This window comes from Anomalospiza imberbis, chromosome 2 (genome assembly GCF_031753505.1).
Source record: "Anomalospiza imberbis isolate Cuckoo-Finch-1a 21T00152 chromosome 2, ASM3175350v1, whole genome shotgun sequence".
In the NCBI taxonomy this organism is placed as follows: Eukaryota; Metazoa; Chordata; class Aves; order Passeriformes; family Viduidae; genus Anomalospiza; species Anomalospiza imberbis.
Window position 1 is genome coordinate 57,443,119 of NC_089682.1, and position 16,929 is coordinate 57,460,047.

General features: G+C 36.7%; 1 protein-coding gene across 1 annotated transcript in view; it reads left to right on the forward strand.

Moving 5' to 3' along the window:
* USP12 (ubiquitin specific peptidase 12) overlaps positions 1-15,473 on the forward strand; it is a 32,672-nt gene extending 17,199 nt beyond the window's left edge. Inside the window, exons 4-9 of the mRNA XM_068181225.1 lie at positions 2,538-2,764; positions 7,606-7,682; positions 7,863-7,946; positions 10,264-10,461; positions 12,238-12,316; positions 12,860-15,473. Coding sequence (XP_068037326.1) covers positions 2,538-2,764; positions 7,606-7,682; positions 7,863-7,946; positions 10,264-10,461; positions 12,238-12,316; positions 12,860-12,961 — 767 coding nt within the window. The 3' untranslated portion in view covers positions 12,962-15,473. The remainder of the gene's footprint in view (positions 1-2,537; positions 2,765-7,605; positions 7,683-7,862; positions 7,947-10,263; positions 10,462-12,237; positions 12,317-12,859) is intronic.
* The last annotated feature ends 1,456 nt before the right edge of the window (positions 15,474-16,929 follow it).

Sequence of the window (16,929 nt, forward strand, 5' to 3'; positions counted from 1 at the left end):
TATATGTAACTTGACCTACTTCTAAAACCACTAAGTAGTTTTGGCAAATTGTTTTTTAAATGTCATTGTTATCCTAAGTTTCAAGAGATTTCTAGGGATTTTTCACATTTCTTGTTTCTTATCTGCAGGGCTAATTCGTCAGAATGTTCTAGAGAATTATTTGATATTAAAACATAAATGAAGCCTTGTAATTTGCTAGTGAATTTGGATACATTTTTATAAAAATACAACTTTTTTTCCTTAAGGAGTAATTACTATATTTAAATAACCTCTATGATGTACCATACTTAACACTGCTGCAATAGATATGTTCATACTGTTGCAGTCTTTCCAAGACCATGAATGCAGACTGAAAAAGCGTTTAAATGATGACTATCTCCGTAGTAAAAACAAGAAATAAAATGTTATGATGACATTCCTAGTTTGACATGGCTCTTCCAGCAAATGCAGTCCATGAGCTGTAATGATATTGTTAAAAAAAAGCTCTTGGGTGCTGTACAATCACTTGCCTGTGCAGAGTAGAAAACTCATTCCCTTCTTTGGCACGTATACCTGGGTAAGTGTGGTTGTGTTTGATGCATTTACAGAAACAGTTCATTATAACAAATGCAGAGAATCATTCAGATGGAGAGCAGAAAGCAAACCACAGGAGCCATTAAGATCATTACAGAAAGTGTTCTTTGTAATGTGCAATTATGTCATGCCACTAAAATTCTACCCAGAGCAAGGCGATTGGAAAACCTTCAGTAAAGAAGTCAGATGTGGGAGTTCAACCCTTGTCTTTTTGGGCCTCTTTTAATGATGGTACTCTCACCTGTTGTGCAAAAAAATAGCTACATTCAAGCTGCAATTACATGGGTATCATATATGCCATTAAGTGCTTATTGTAAGGGTATATAATTTCGAAGAATAATTATAATAATATAATTAATTCTTAAGAGTTAGTTTAAGAGCCAGGTAGGTGTGCCAACACCAGTCTAGCATCTCTTCAGTCAGTATCCATCTATACCAGGGTGATAACTGAGGACACACTCTTAATGTATTCCAGACTCCAAGCTGCTGCTCCATCTTTATTTGCAATGTCTGAATACAGCATACGTATATTATACGTCTCTGAAGTGGAGAGGAGCTTTTCACAAGGGCATGTAGTGACAGGACAAGGAGGAATGGCTTTAAACTGAAAGGGGCCAGGTTTAGATTAGCTATCGGGAAGAAATTATCAGCTGTGGTGGTGGTGAGGCACTGGAATAGGTTGCCCAGAGAAGCTGTGAATGCCCCATCCCTGGAAGTGTTCCCTGCCAGGTTGGATGGTGCTTTGAGCAACTTGGTCTTGTTGGAAGGTATTCTTATCCAGAGCAGGGGAGTTGAAACTCAATGATCTTTAAGATTCCTTCTAACCCAAGCAATTCTATGTTTCTCTATTAATGACCTTAAAGTTTAATTGCCTGGGAAGCAGCTGCTGGCTTGAAGTCAGCTGGAGGTGTACTGTTGCATTTGCATAAAGTTCTTCTGATTGTAAAATGAACAATCTGTAGCTTTCACTTGGCTGTTGTTAATGCTTATTACTGACTGGGCACACAGCCCTGACAGGCCTGTGATACTACACTGTGAAGAACCTCTGAAGTCTTTTACCTCAAGAGACTTGTAGCTCTTGCCCTGCCTTGATTTACTTGATTAAATATGACCCTGCAGTTGGCTAGATTGAACTCACTCATCTCAAAAACAGTGTAATAGTTCATTAAATAAACTACATGGTTCATACTCTTGCCTGACCTATTGCACTACTTAACCTCTCCAAATGACCTAGATTAGCATCAGGGTTTCCCTACTTAGCTAATAACCCTGGACCTTTTTTTTCCTATTTGAAGTTTATTCTTGGATGCCATCAGGTGAATGACTGTAAAGCTTCCCTGGAGTCTCTGTATGCATTTCAAAACTTGAACTTCACTGAGTATCTTTTTCATTCATCTATCCACTCCTGTACACTGAAGACCTGTCTCTTAGAACATTCTTGGACTGCCAGCAAAGTGAAGTAACTGCACATTAAAAGACTTGTATGATATTAGCTGGGTATATAGAATGCTTTTTAAATAGGAGGTAAATTTCCTCTCAGCAATTCCTGGTCAGAGAGAAAAGAAGTAACTGTTACTGAATCTGTGTTATCCAAGACATTGACCTAAGCTTGGCTGAGATAGCATAGCTCTTGCAGGAGATCCAAGTGCCATCTGGAAGCTGGGCAGGATGACCTGTACCAGTTCAGGTGGCACTAACATACATCTGTGTCTAGGCCATTGAATTGTGCCCTGGTTTTCTTGCAGTATGGTTCAGTTTTCAGGTAATTCCGATCAGCTGAGTGATTTCTGTGCTTATTTTTTTGGCTCAGTTTATCAAGTAGGCATTTTAGGTTGGTGTTGTATTGCTGTGAATGATTCAAGATGTGAAATAAAGGACTGGTTTTGAAACCTGACTCTCTTAAAAACCTTTCTGTAGTACAGCACTAAGTGATCAGTTAGTAAGCCTTCTGTTTTATCTCGCAGAACTTTTTGATAACTACATGCAGCAGGATGCACACGAGTTCCTAAACTACCTTTTAAACACGATCGCGGACATCTTGCAAGAGGAGAGGAAGCAGGAGAAGCAGAACGGGCGCCTGCCCAACGGCAACGTGGACAGCGAGAACAGCAGCCCGCCAGACCCCACCTGGGTGCACGAGATCTTTCAGGGAACATTAACTAACGAAACCAGGTGTCTTACCTGTGAAACTGTAAGTTCTCATGTGCTTTGTAAACACGAATGCTGCCACGTTTCAGAGCTGTGTGCTTCACGGTTCATTTATCCCAGCAGACCAAGATACTAGTTTCTTTCTTCAGTGATCTTTATATTTGTTTGAATATTTGCGGCTTTTCTTTGTTAGTGAGAACATTCCAGCAGCTGATGCATGAATTGTAGGAAGAGACATTTGATCAATAATAGGGAAATGCCCAAGTGGATTTTTTTGTCAGTGTGATCATAATCATCTTCAAAATTTAGATCAGAAAATTCCAAAGGGGTGTATTCTTAAACAAAATAAACTCACTGATTTAAGGGTGTGAGGTTCTTCTCAAATTTATGTCTTAATAACTTAATGTCGTACTTAGTGATACATCTCATAATTAAGTGTTATGAATCTGTTTCAATGGATTCCTAGTTTTTAAATTTAAAGCCATTGAAATCAAGATACTAATGGTTGGCTTTTGGCACTTTGATAGTAGACTGGGATTCTCAAAAAACATACCTTCATGTTCATAAAAAGTAATTATTCCTTAAATGTTTGTCCACAGGAATTCTTCTAATACTACACCCTGAGAAATAAACTTTCTCTGAGTATGCTTTGCTAAAATATTTTTGAGAAGTTCTACAATAAGAGAAAGAATGTGTTTCATAGAAACTTTAAATTGGATTTTACCAGCTTGAGAAAGAGTAAAAGCAGCACACTTTGAAAATTACAGTAATTCTGTTGTGGTCTATTCCTTAGAGATTGTAAAAAAGCTAAATGGCTGTGGTTTTTGTATAACTTCATGCCAATTTTCTTTACCTTAATTAGGAATTGCAGATATGTCAGCATGATGTTGGGAGGAATTAATCAAATCTGTATATTTCTCATGTAATTTTCTCAGTCTTCTAGAAATACCCATCTCTTTTATTTCAAAGAAAGGAGCTTCATAATGTCATGTATAATGTAACTGCAGACTATGAGTAATTTAGGCGCTGATTCCACGCTACCATATTTTTTTCTGGCAGATTTCCCCTCCCTAATAAGTATTTCTTGGCAACTGTCAGTTGTTTCTCTTCTAGTTCTTGAGCTGTTCCTTTTTTTTTTCCCTTGAAACATGAGTTTAGCCTAAGTCTTTTGACACAACTAACATCATTACCTTTCCTCACTGTCAGGATTTTGATCTAGGTACCATCCTTAATGCAATTTTGAAACACTGATATGCTCTTTGCCAATATGTTTTATTAGTTATCAGGTCTGTCACAATTTTGAGACTTCTACTAACGCTGCTTAGGTTTTTTTTTCTGTTAGCTATAGCTAATAGAAATATTTAGCTATTGCTGAACAAGATGATAATCAAAGTAATATGGAAACTATTTTATCAGTTCCTGTCTTTTTAGTATATCCACTTGTGTCTAAAACACAGTGACCTGGAAATGAGCACTTGCAAACATTTTTGGATGCATTAAATGGATAATATTACTGTGGATTGTGTATATTTTAAAAAATACTGAGTATATATGATTGTTTTGATGCTTATTAGAAGCTGTTGGCATTTAGATTCTTTCAAAATGTTTAGAAATATAAGTTAAAACGTTAGGAGTACTTGGAAATAGCTCATATACAAGATTACAAGCAATAATGGATGAGTTACTGCTTCTTAATGACAAGACAATAGCCCTGGTATATTTTTAATTTAAATTGGAAAATTATTGCATATTTAAATACAAAGCATAACATATATCTTTACTGATATATGTTTTCATTAGCCCATTTTAGAGATAAAAATTGACCCGTCTAAAGGTGCATTTTCAGTTTAAGTATGGACAGTGGAGTATAAGGAATATAGATATGATTCTTTAACAAAGATTTGTGTTGTGAATCAAGCCACTTTATTAAATGAATATGTTACAAAAGGATTGTAAGTTGTCTTTACGTGTTTTTAATGTGGTTTCTCTTTATAATGCTTTCAGCCTTCCTTGATAGAGGCAGAATGATGAAGTGAATGTAAATTTCATGGCTAATTTATAGAAATTATCTAGAAGTTAATTGGTTTTACAGATTTCTCTCATAGTTTAAGGAAGAATAACAGTTATCCAGAAAGTATTATAATTGGCTTCATTAAGATTAAATTTTGAACAGCTAAATGTCGCCAGTGCTTCTACAGAGAAATATAAGAAATTGTCAAAACCACCATATCAGTCTCCAGGTGATGGTCTTGCCCTTGGGTTCAAATGACTCTACAAGGCATAAAATTCTTTGGCTCAATTCTGCTTTGGACTGAGAGAAGGCAATAGGGGAAATCCCAGTGTTCTCTCTCATATGAGTATTACAGAGCCTTTAGCTCTGCTCGATTTTTATTTCTCTTTTTTTTTTTTTTAACCAAGGTAAATCACACACTTTGTTTCAGCTTCTTTTAGAACTACTTTCTGTTTTAGTGCACATGGCAGTCTATAGCTGCAAGAGCTCTTTTGCCAGGGAGCAGATTCACATTGCCAGTGAAATTCCCAAGTGTAAGAAATAATGGATTCTGTGAGTGTCAGCCTTCTGAGCTTTGTGTTCTGTGCAGCTTTGGTCATCAGAGTACAGCTGAGTTGTGTGGGTGCAGATTATGTCCTTGACGTGAGAGCAGCACACCATCCTCTTCAGGCAGAACACTGGAACATCCAAAGTCCTCTCTATTTCTCAGATGTTCCGGTTAGGAGCACCCAGACAGCTTTTTGGACACATCAGGGCTCGATTCTGCAAGTGCTGAGGTTTTCTGATCATGCCCATCTTTTTTTTTCATTCTATAGATGATTGAAATTGCTGATTGTAGTCCAAGAAGCTTAGTGATGTTTATTTGAAACAGAACCTTTACAAAAGGTGGGGTGGAGGCTTGTGAGACTCCAGAGTGGCTTTAAATTTTTTTTAAACTAAAACTATATGAGTTCGTGTTAGAAAAATCTGTTCAAATACTAAGGAAGGCTCAAAGAACCTTAAGAATTAAGAACAGCAATTTATAAATCACCAAAATAAATGGGAAAAAATCCACTTGGCTATTCTTGCAATAAAGCCTATAATGGTTCCTCATGATCCTAAGTGCACTGTTCTGGCTAACCTGAGTGAGTTGTTTTAAGGCGATATCACAGAGAATGGAAATTGTCCTTTTGCGAACTTCTGACTTCAGTACCAATCTCTTTTTAACCAAGAAGAACACATCCCTTCCCTCCTCTCCGTTGCCATTACAGCTTTAATGTGGGATAAAGCTGCCTGTGAAATCTGTATTGTTTCACGTAATTTTCTTTGATTAGACCAAAAGAGGAAGAATTATCTAATTGCATGTCTGAATAACACTGATCACATGGCTGTGTAATTCCAGCTGTCCTAGCTGAAGACTGCAGCAGCAGAGTATTTTCTAGAACTGTTTTTTTTTTTTTCTGAGCCATTCTTAATCCCCAGTTATGGTGATTTTCACCAGAGTTCTTAATGTTATAAATGCAGGTCTGATAATTCCAAGAATGATTTGCAAGGAGATATTTTGAAGAATTGTCCACACAGCTAAACCGTAGTACATCCCCGAATACAGGAAATGTGCAGCACATTGAAGATGCAGGTGTCTTTTTTCCCACTCTGAACATTTTGGAAGTTTTCCTTATGTGTTCTGTGATCTCTCTAAAAGTATAAACACTATACTTGAGCATCTGAATATTGCTGTAGCAATGATGTGCACTGACATAGTGGCGTTTTTTGACATGCACACTTAGCTCTTGGAAAGACTAGCAGCAGAACAGTGGGAGCCCAGTCCTCTCACAGGTATTAACAGAAGCTTTCAACTTAATTTCCTGGGTGTTTGGATTTGCCCTGAGTTATTAATTCTCAAATAGGGTTGTCTCAACTACCTGCCTTTTTCTTTTTTTTTTCCATGTACACTGCCCTTAGGAGCTGTGTTTCTCCTCTCTTGATTATCAGAGAGCGACTTTCCACTTTTTCTTTTTTCCTATTCCTGAGTTGAAAGGGGAACATAAATCTCATATGTTTAAAAGATCAACTTACATTATTTCCCTGTAGCCATTTCACTTTTCCTGCATTCAGTCAAGAAACTGCAGCCAGGTATCTTTTCTAAAAGCATTTACTACTGTATCTAGGCAGAGACCTTTGCCATGAGTGACACTGAGTATCTTTAGATGCAGAGAGGACACACTAGCAGGCAAAAGTTAAGGTTGCATATAACTGGTTTTTAAAACTTAGTAACACAGTTGGTTTTCAGGGCAACTGTGGATTTTTTCATAATTTGTCAGGGTTTGTGGTGGAATTTATTTTCTGCTTCTAGAATATTCTGTTTTACATTCTTGTTTCTCTTACATTTTTGTGAGAATTGGCTACTATTCTGCCTCTGTCAGACCAAGCTCCAAGCTCTCATTTGCCAAATTTGTTCCTTTAGGAGTATGAGTCCAGCCTGGAAGAAGCTTTAAAATATTCATGCTGTTTATTAGGTACACTGTGACATGCAAATACATAACTTTCAGTTCAAGGGACTTAGAGAAAACAGAAGTCAGAGCACTAAGCAGAAGAATCACAGTGATTCTGTTCTTTTGAAAAATCTGAGGTGTAGAAGAAACTTGGTATTAATATCGTTGATCTGAAATCACAGCCTAATGACAACTGGCATTATATACACCCAGAGATTCAGACACACTTCACCCTTCCTGAAAAAAAAAGAGAAAATACAGCAAATCTCTGAAATAGAAAGGCCACTTACAAAATTTTTAAAAGGATAAGGTAAAAGATGGATTCTGTCAAAAGAAAGTGGTACTGAAAAAATTAGTATTACTTGTTTTAACTATGTTCTGTTGGTTCTTCCTCTCATGCAGGTAAGCAGCAAGGATGAAGACTTCCTAGACCTTTCAGTTGATGTAGAGCAGAATACTTCAATCACTCACTGTTTAAGGTAGACAAAAAAAATCCAAATTTTTGTGATTTGCCTTTACCTGTTACCCAGAAAGCAGGAAATAAGCTTCCAGTCCTATCTTATGTAGATTGAAGTGTATTAAGTTATGTTGATATTGTACATTTACATGGATATTTCATATTAGAAGTTAGTATTTACAGCTTTCTTTCTTTTTCTCAGGGGTTTCAGCAACACAGAAACTCTGTGCAGTGAGTACAAGTATTACTGTGAAGAGTGTCGCAGTAAGCAAGAAGCGCATAAAAGGTACAGCACAGCTGGGGAAGGAGAAAAATAACCCATGCGTTCAATGAAAATACTCTGGTATTTCTTCTCTCTGTGTGTAAAGGAGAGACACCCTTTCCCCCTTAATTTTTCTACTCTTCTTCCACTTAAAAGTAACTTGCCTTCATTCCTCTTGCTAGAATTCAGTGTGTCTTTTTTCCGTGAGCAGTGAGAATCCATGTAAAGCATTTTGGGACTCCTTTGGTCGTTATTATTTTACAAATGAAAATGAATAGTCTTAAGGCAAAAAATAAGTTAAGAAGCCAAGTTAAAACAAGGTGTTGGTGACTAATCAAAGATAATTGTCAATGATGAAAAATCATTGATTGCGTGCAGCTTTTTAAACTTAGTTTTGTTTTGAAAATAAAATATTTTTTCCAGTTGCTGAAAGATTCAGTCTGATAGCACTTTTTTTGACTATTGTTGTTAACTGAGTTTCTGATTTCTTGAACATGTTTGATTAGTTGTGCTAAACTGCTTGACAGTGCTCCTGAAAATCATCAGAAGGTCTGTGGAAGCCAGAAAATCATCATTTTTGTTTAAAACCAATTCTTGTCTGCCTAATAATTCTAGTCTTGTTTACACCTTTGAAAAAACTGTCAGTTTGTGTACTGTGTGGTTATTTATTATCTGAGAAAGTATTTGGCTGAAGGAGTGGGAGCTCTGACATGCTCTACTGGTTAAACCACTGCTGCTGGTTATTTGGTTTACCATAGATTGCACACACAGCTTTTGCATATCTCATCTGCCAAGTCTGCCTTCACATGTTGCCTAAGCTTACTAATTGGTGTCTGCTGGAGGTTGTGAATCCAGGCCTGGCCTATTTTCTGTTGCCTGAGATCTTTTTCTGTGTGGGAGGTAATGTGAGCCATGACCAATATAAATTGGGTTGACATAAAGCAGTACTGTAGGCACTTCCATGGCAAAACACAGCTTTGATTGCTTATATTTTGGATTTCACGTGGGGTGTAAGTTCAGTTTCACTACAGTCATACTTTTCTTCTATCTCTATTAAGAAACAGTTTATCTGTGATGGGGACTACTCAGCTAGCAAAGACGGTGTACCAAATTTCTTCATCATTGAATTATCTCCTATTACCAAACACAGTTCCATTATGAGGAGAGGACTTAGTTTTGAAAAGAGAGCAGAAATTGTAGCCAAAATATGATAAAAATGTAACTCACCCTAAAAAATAGTTGCTTCTGTCATCTTTCTGCCCTGCTCCAGCTGTTTTTGTTTCCTAGTTCCCTTGTGGGCAGGTGAGTTATCAAGGAATTTGTCCACAGTCCCCTATCTTTTGAAAACCAGTTGTCTTTTACAAATTTGCTGACATTCTGAAAGTGTGGTCTTATAGACATGTCTGAAACCCTGGCTGTATTCAGAGACTTTTGAGCTGCCTTTTGGAGCTGCAAGTTTGAAAAGTCAGCACTGTGCTGGTCTAAGGCACTTGGCTGTGCCAAGAAGCAGAGCGCTTTGGTTTGGTTGTTCTGTTAGGATGGGCAGATTCATTGCCCAAAGATTTGGAAGTCTGTGTTTGCTGCCAGGCCAGCTATGGTTGGCTGAGGAGGATTTGTAGGCACTGATGTGAGATCTCAATACCTCATGCCTAGGGAAAGGAGCTATTGAGCCCTCAGTAGAAGTAGGTCACTTTCTGGCTTTGACTGCTGTAAATTGCTGCAACATTTGTACGAAATTTTTGTGTCAGAGCTCAGCCTTACTTTGTTGGGATAGCAGGAGGTAGGTGCATAACAGTGGGCTATTTGTGTCCCTTGGAAATGTTAAATGAGTGGCTAGGAAAGCTTGGAGTAATACTTATGTGACAAAGTAGTGTAACAAAGCTTATTTTAAAGAGCTTGTTTGACTTGGCTGGTTTACTGGGAAATTTAGCTGGAACAGGACCTCTGAAATAGCTCTGTTGCAATACCTGCTCTGTACATCAAGTGGGATCTAGGTTTTGCTTTTGGAACTCTGGAAAGCTATGGGTAGATATACTTAAAAATTGAATTCTGCGCTATATGATCTTTACGTCTAAATTGTTATGTGAGCTCATCATGGCTGTTTTTATATACTATATCTTACTGTTTTAAATACATTTTCAGCTCTCTCTTTCAGTTAAAAATCTTCCTTTAGTTTAGCAACACAATATGCTTTTAAACAGATGATTATTTTGGTTTCTTTTAATACTTGCAAAGGTTTTTAAAGACTTCCGTAAAAGTTTCTTGTTTGTTGATACTGACTGACTGTTTAGGATGAATATTGGAAATACTGCTGGTTTTTTGGGTTTGTTCTTTTTTTCAGGATGAAAGTAAAAAAGCTGCCTATGATTCTAGCTCTCCATTTGAAGAGATTTAAGTACATGGATCAGCTGCATCGATACACAAAACTCTCTTATAGAGTAGTTTTTCCTTTAGAGCTTCGTTTATTTAACACCTCAGGAGATGCCACCAATCCTGACAGAATGTATGACCTTGTTGCTGTGGTAGTCCATTGTGGAAGGTAATAACTCTGCTTTAAACAAGGTATTTTTTATAAACATAACTGTGCTTAAAAGAACAACACAAAGCAACCGGTATCATATAAATCAATAGCATTTAAAGACCTCTTAAAAAGAAACTTTTTTGGGAAAAAAATTATTGTGGGGAAAAGCTACCAGTCCTGACAGAAATTATTGGCCTTGTTGTTCAAGAGATCATTGTGAAACATGGTAACTCTATTTCACATTACAGATCTTTATACGAACTTAACTGTGTTTAAAAGAAACCCAACACAAAATGCGCATTATCATATAATATTATTTAAAAATGGTTTCTAAGGAAAAAAGCTTTCTTAGGAAGGAAAGCATTTTAGAAAGATTAATTTACAAAGTATTTCCTCTACGGTGTGGTTTTTTTCTTAAGGCTTGAGCAACATTTTCTGAAATATATCCATATATTGTGAGTTTTGTTGATTACTTTGTTTCATTGCTTTCAAAATAGGACTGTTGGATTTGTATTTGATTTTGCTATATTCAACAAATGTTCTTGTGGCTTCAAGGCTTAAAACCAGGTTGTTCTACAGACTGCTTATTGAGTGGATAAAAGCCCCAAGTTGAAAAGCTAAAAATCATGATTTGACATCTAGAATCACAGAATAATTTATGTTGTGAGGTCAAATACTAAAACTCAAAGCAGGGTAACTTTGACATTAGATTAGGTTGCACTGATCACAGTTTCATAACTAGGAATCCTAATTTGCTTTCTCTTTGGGCAATTTGCTCCAGTTTTTCAGTGTTCTTACAATGACTAAACTCTTTAGTTACAGTTAAGATAAATAGGTCTCAAAGTGGACAATTTTGGAAAATAAGCCTTTGTGCCATAGTTTTCTGGGCCAGTCTTGTTCTGGATTATAAGGCAAATTCTTTCTGGCCCTTCTGACCACTTCTGCCTTCTTGGGGACTTCTCCGTTCTCAGAGCCGTGGGCAGGAAGGAGATGCCCATGCTGTTTTCATGGTGTTGGTGATCTGGTGCACAGACATCTCCTTTGGGGAGGGCAACCTTCCCTCCCTGATCTGGGCACAAAAACCATGGGAGTGCTGCTGGCCAGTTCAGCAGTTCCAGAACTGCTTTAACTCAGTTGTACACTTTCAGTTGTAAGGTTCAGCTGTTTCAGAAATTGTACCGTTTCCTTACTTGAGACCTGATGAGAAATGAGACACTCCTAAAGTTTTGGTGGGTTGTTTTTTCTGGCATAGTCTTGGAGAAATTTCTTGTCTGCCGTAACTGAAGAGGCTAAGCATTGTAACATTTTTAATTGGGAGCCCTTCTCATTGCTGAGCTTGTTGAGACTCCTAAACTGCCCATTTAATTAAATTTCTGTTTACAGTGGACCAGATAAAGAGACTGGGGATGAGCAGCAGCTCTACAGCCTTTTTTCTTTCTGAAGATCAGAAATAGTTTGGGTTCTGTTCTGTCTCTATGAAATATCAGAATGCTTTATTGATTTCACTTCTCTGTCTCTGTTTAAGATTTCTTTTATATTTTCAGTGCCTGTGCTGCTCATTCCTCATTTGAAATTGTAATCCTTTATTTAGCATAATAAGTAAGACCATATTATGACGATGATGTAAGTAGAGAGTAAAAAAAAACCACAAGACACGTCCAAACAGAAATCGTAGTGGTAGCCATTTTAATTATTGTTAAGTATCGCTTTTCTACAAGAGAAATAATTAAAGGGAATTAATCTCCACATATATGTGTGTTATGGTTTATATTCTTTCTGAATTTTATTTTACAGTGGCCCTAACAGAGGACATTATATTGCAATAGTGAAGAGTCATGATTTTTGGTTGCTTTTTGATGATGATATTGTTGAGGTAAGCCCAACCGCAGCACATGCATCCCCCTTGCAGATCTGATTATCTAAAGTAGAATGACTGGTGTGCTGATGAAAAGAGGCTTCAACCCCAGTCTAAATGAGCAATAATTGTGTGTGCAGAGCTGTGCCTTACAATTTGATTGTACAATACTTTGAATTCCATTTAGGCTTTTGTACTTAAAAGAAACTCCTTTGTTTATGACCACTCTTTCACCATTGTTTAATAAACTATTCTGTGGAAAGAAGATAAGTAATGATATAGATAAATTGGGTTTTAGCTTACAATACATAGGAACTTAATGCAATACTTACAACAACACTTAATTTATATATAAAACATACATAGCTGCTACCCTCTGTGCAGTTGATAGCTGAAGGGAAGCTGAGACATGACAAGTTTAAGAATTATTTGGATTTTATTGTTTTATGTAATTATGTGAAAGTTAATTTGGTTTGACAATAACTTTTAGAGTGGCGCCTAATTTTATGTGTATATTATGCAAGACATTCCTACTTCAATTTTTTGTGTTTTTACATCCAGAAAATTGATGCACAAGCTATTGAAGAATTCTACGGGTTGACATCAGACATCTCAAAGAACTCTGAGTCTGGTTACATCCTCTTCTATCAGTCTCGGGACTGAGGGGGAGCTGTAGTGAAGAGAGATTTTTGCGTCTCACATCTTCTGTTTCCTGGAACGGAGCAAGCACTGAAGAGAAGGAAAGCAGGGAGCTCTAAGGGCAATAGCACAGTTTGCACACAACTAAGAAAACAGTTTGGGGTTCTTAAAACTTTTGTATCATTTTCATTTTATTTGCTCAGGTATCATGCTGACTACACATCTCCACTGCATCCCACAAAAGCAAAAAGAGAGATACCAGCCACTCTTGCAGGAGCTTTCCTTTGGGGAATACCATCTCTGTGGTCCTAGTTCAAAGCCCATTGAAGCCTTCCATGGGCTTCAGTGGCCTTTGAATCAGGTTCTCACTGCGCTGCCAGACTGGTGCAGTTAGGAGCATTAGAAATCTGTATTTTATACAGACTTTGTGTATAAAAGGTAAAGGATTCCCTGTGAAATGAGTTTCTTGTGCTTAAGTTTGAGAGAATGAGGTTCGGAAGGTTAACATGTCAGCAGGAAGTTATGTCTGGGCCCAACTCAATTGCCTTCTTGATGGAAGTGGTTTAACTGAAGATGTAAACTGGTGTCAGGGAGGCAAGGATGCTTTGCTTCTCTGGAGAAGCTTACATTATTTATAATGTGTGATCGGGAACAATCAGTCAAGGTTATGGCTTTTAATCTCCGTATGGGGAAAGATTTGGTTTGTAATAGTTTATTTTTATTTATAAATTATTGTAACTTAGGATCTTGTGTATTGTCCTTTATTCTAACAAGTATTGGAAATTTTATATATTCATTTGAATTTAAACTAATTATGTTTAAATATTAAAGGAGAGACAATAAAAATTACAAAAGAGACACCTGAAAAAAATTTATAACACAGAAGAGAGATTTCCTTCTGGAGGAACTGGTATCTAACTCAGGTACTTTATTTAATTAAATCAGAAGATACTCTTCCCATTAATGGGTGAAAAAAATGATCAAACTGTTATGTAGAAGATGTAAATTATAAGAAAATGTTGGTGCAGTGGTGGTATACCAGTCTCTGTAGTTCTTTGATGGTTTGTTAATGGTTCGTACTCTGGGCAAATTAGAATGATTTGGCTCTAAGTCAGTCATTTTAAGAATTTTATTTCCTCTCCTAAAAGCAGATCAACTTCTGTTAAGCATTAAATTAAGTCTGAGTAATAAGAAGAAATAGGTTTGGAATTTCATGAGAATGAAGATACCACATTCCTGTGAAAGTAATAATATTTAAGTCCTGTATATTGGAAATTTTTAAAACTAAGCAGTTTACCTTGCTTTAGGTTTATGAAACAGCATTAAGAATTAAATCTTGACAAAACACCTGATCTGTAAAAAATGTGAATTATTTGACATTCTTCACTTAGGAGTACATTGTCTGACAGTAGCTGAATGTAATTTCTGGAAGGTCATTGAATGTGCATTCCAGATTATGGCAATCAGGTCTTGGATGTCCTTGTCACTCCCTTGTCAGCTAGTGATTTTTACATTACTGTAATTTTCTAAGGTTATTTTATTGATACTGTTACAACTTTTAAAAAGAATGTCTCCTGTCTGCTGCTATAACTGACTATTTACTTACCTGTATCTTTTAGCTCAGGAAATGACTTCACCTATTCACTCAGTTGAACAAATCTTTAACAGGGTCACTAAACAAATTGGGCTATTTAGCAACTGTCATACTATAACAAATCGCTTTTGTAAGATGCAGAGTTTCTAATGCCTTGGTTTGGCTAGAATTCTTTTATAGAAGATTATGTATCATGATTAAACTACCAGCATTGTAAAGTAAAGCCTAAATATTGTGGGAGGTGCAGAAAAATATGATTGGATTTTTCTGAAAGGATTCAAATAATGTTAACATCTATTTTTGGCTTTCAATAGAAAAAGGGTTTAAGAGGTAAATCCATTAAATAATGGTGCATGTTAGAAGGATGAAGTCCTTTGCATACTAAAGGTACAGTATTCCTAAAGAACTGTCATATTACTTTTTGCTAATTTGTTTGGTCTTTTTTTCTTATTTTTTTCTTTTTTTTTCTTTTGTTTTAATGTAGTTGAAAGCTGAGGCTAGTTGATAAATGTTTTGTACTTTAACAAAATTCAAAACATTTTTGTTGTTTCACTGGTTTTACTCCTGCTATGTATTTTTATAAGATACTGACTTTTATTTTGTATAGGGGTTTTGAGATAGTATTCCAAATGATATATTTCATTTTTTTTAGTGCAGCTGAAATAATTGTAAGATCTTAATTAAACTGATGTCAGAAACTGCAATTTAAAACAGAATTAAAAGAGACAGAAATAGGAAATATAACTGATTGGTATGTAAAACATTATAGGATTTTTTTCTTGACTGTAATACAGTGAGGAGTGTGGGAAAGTTGTCAGTTGTTGTAAATGGTGGAATTTATTTGCTGTGTAACTATGTAAATGTCAATTGGGATTGCAGTCCCTTATTTTGTATATTGGAGCAAAAAACTTCTATTAAATAAAGTTATGTTCTCTAAAGATACATACTGTATCCTTTGTGGAGCCCAGATGGTCAGTCAGCTGCCTTTTGTACTTTATAATGTTTTCAAACAAAGAATCTATGTGGAACTTGCTGTATTGGGCCAACCGCCCCGAGCCCTGGGCAGAGAGGTGTGTTTAAATACACTGCATGAAGCATCTTACTCAGTGTGGTGTTAGGGAAATCATGGTGTGGCAGCCGTGTTTTGGGTGGTGTGCTGCTCTAGGAGTAGGTTTTGGTAAGTCTACGGTCTCTGAGGTAGAAGAGAAAGGAGTTTTAAATACTGTTCTTCCTGGACTTCTCCCTTAAAAACAAATTCGTACCTTGCCACAAAATACGTGCCCAAGTTACCCAAGGGATTTCTTGGATCACCACCTTGTGGGAGGGAAAACAGAAGGAAAGAAAAATGGGAGAATTTGCAGCATTAACATGTGAGAGACTGACAAAGGGCTGGAGTCCAGCATCAGAAATACAAGCCGTAGCTGGTTACATTATCCATGGATGATCTGGGATCATTCTTCACTTGGAGGCCACTCTTCTTTTGTCATGGAAGTAAATGAACTTGAGATTTCACAAACAGCTCAGACCATGCCGTAGTCGTAGTTGTGACAACTGTATCTGTAGCCTTTCATTGCTCAGAAATGGTGAATTTATTTAGGTGTTGGGGTACATGTAGGAATAGTTAAACCAAGTTGCATTTTCAGAATTTAATCATAAATCAGAATGCATCTCCTAGCATTCAGGTGGTGGTAGCACACAGGGATTTGGGGCCACTTCAGATTCCCCAGCACAGGCTGTGCCATCTGCATAGGGCTGGCTGATTAACTAAGATCCACAGAACTTATCCTTCTGGAGCAGCAGCTTGAAGCTGGGTAGGACATCCTGGCTTGTTTCCTGTGGAAGAGGGTGGTGGTTTGGATCTGTGGATTTGTTTTTTTTTTTTCTTTTCCTTTTGTCATTGGTTTGGGGTTTTTAAAAGTCTGTGAACAGTTTCTTGAAATAGTATTCATAGATGAAACCACCTCTTTGGTTACCTTTATCTCTAAAAGAAGAAAACATTTCAGTGCATGTTAATTACCTGTGGGCTGCAGTATATACACAGGTGATACTTTTGTGACTTTTAGAAAAGTTTAAACAGTGCAGGTATTGATTGTTTTCTTCCAAAGAGTGGCTGTACTTTGTAACGTTTCCACTTTTCCCCCACATTTGTCCAGGTTGATATTAAGTTTGAGTGTCTTGGAAATTCAGGGGAGGTTTTCCCTCTTGACAATGCACTGTTAATGGTTTTGGTCTTACAAGGCTTCAAAGTCCTCTAACAGCATGATGTGAGATGTATAATACATTAGTCTCTTTACCTGTGAGCCTTCAAGAACTCAATTATTACTGAATTAATATTCTACATAATCTGTATTCAAGGGTGGTTCACTTTGCAGCAGCTTTGCCACTGATTGATTGCTAT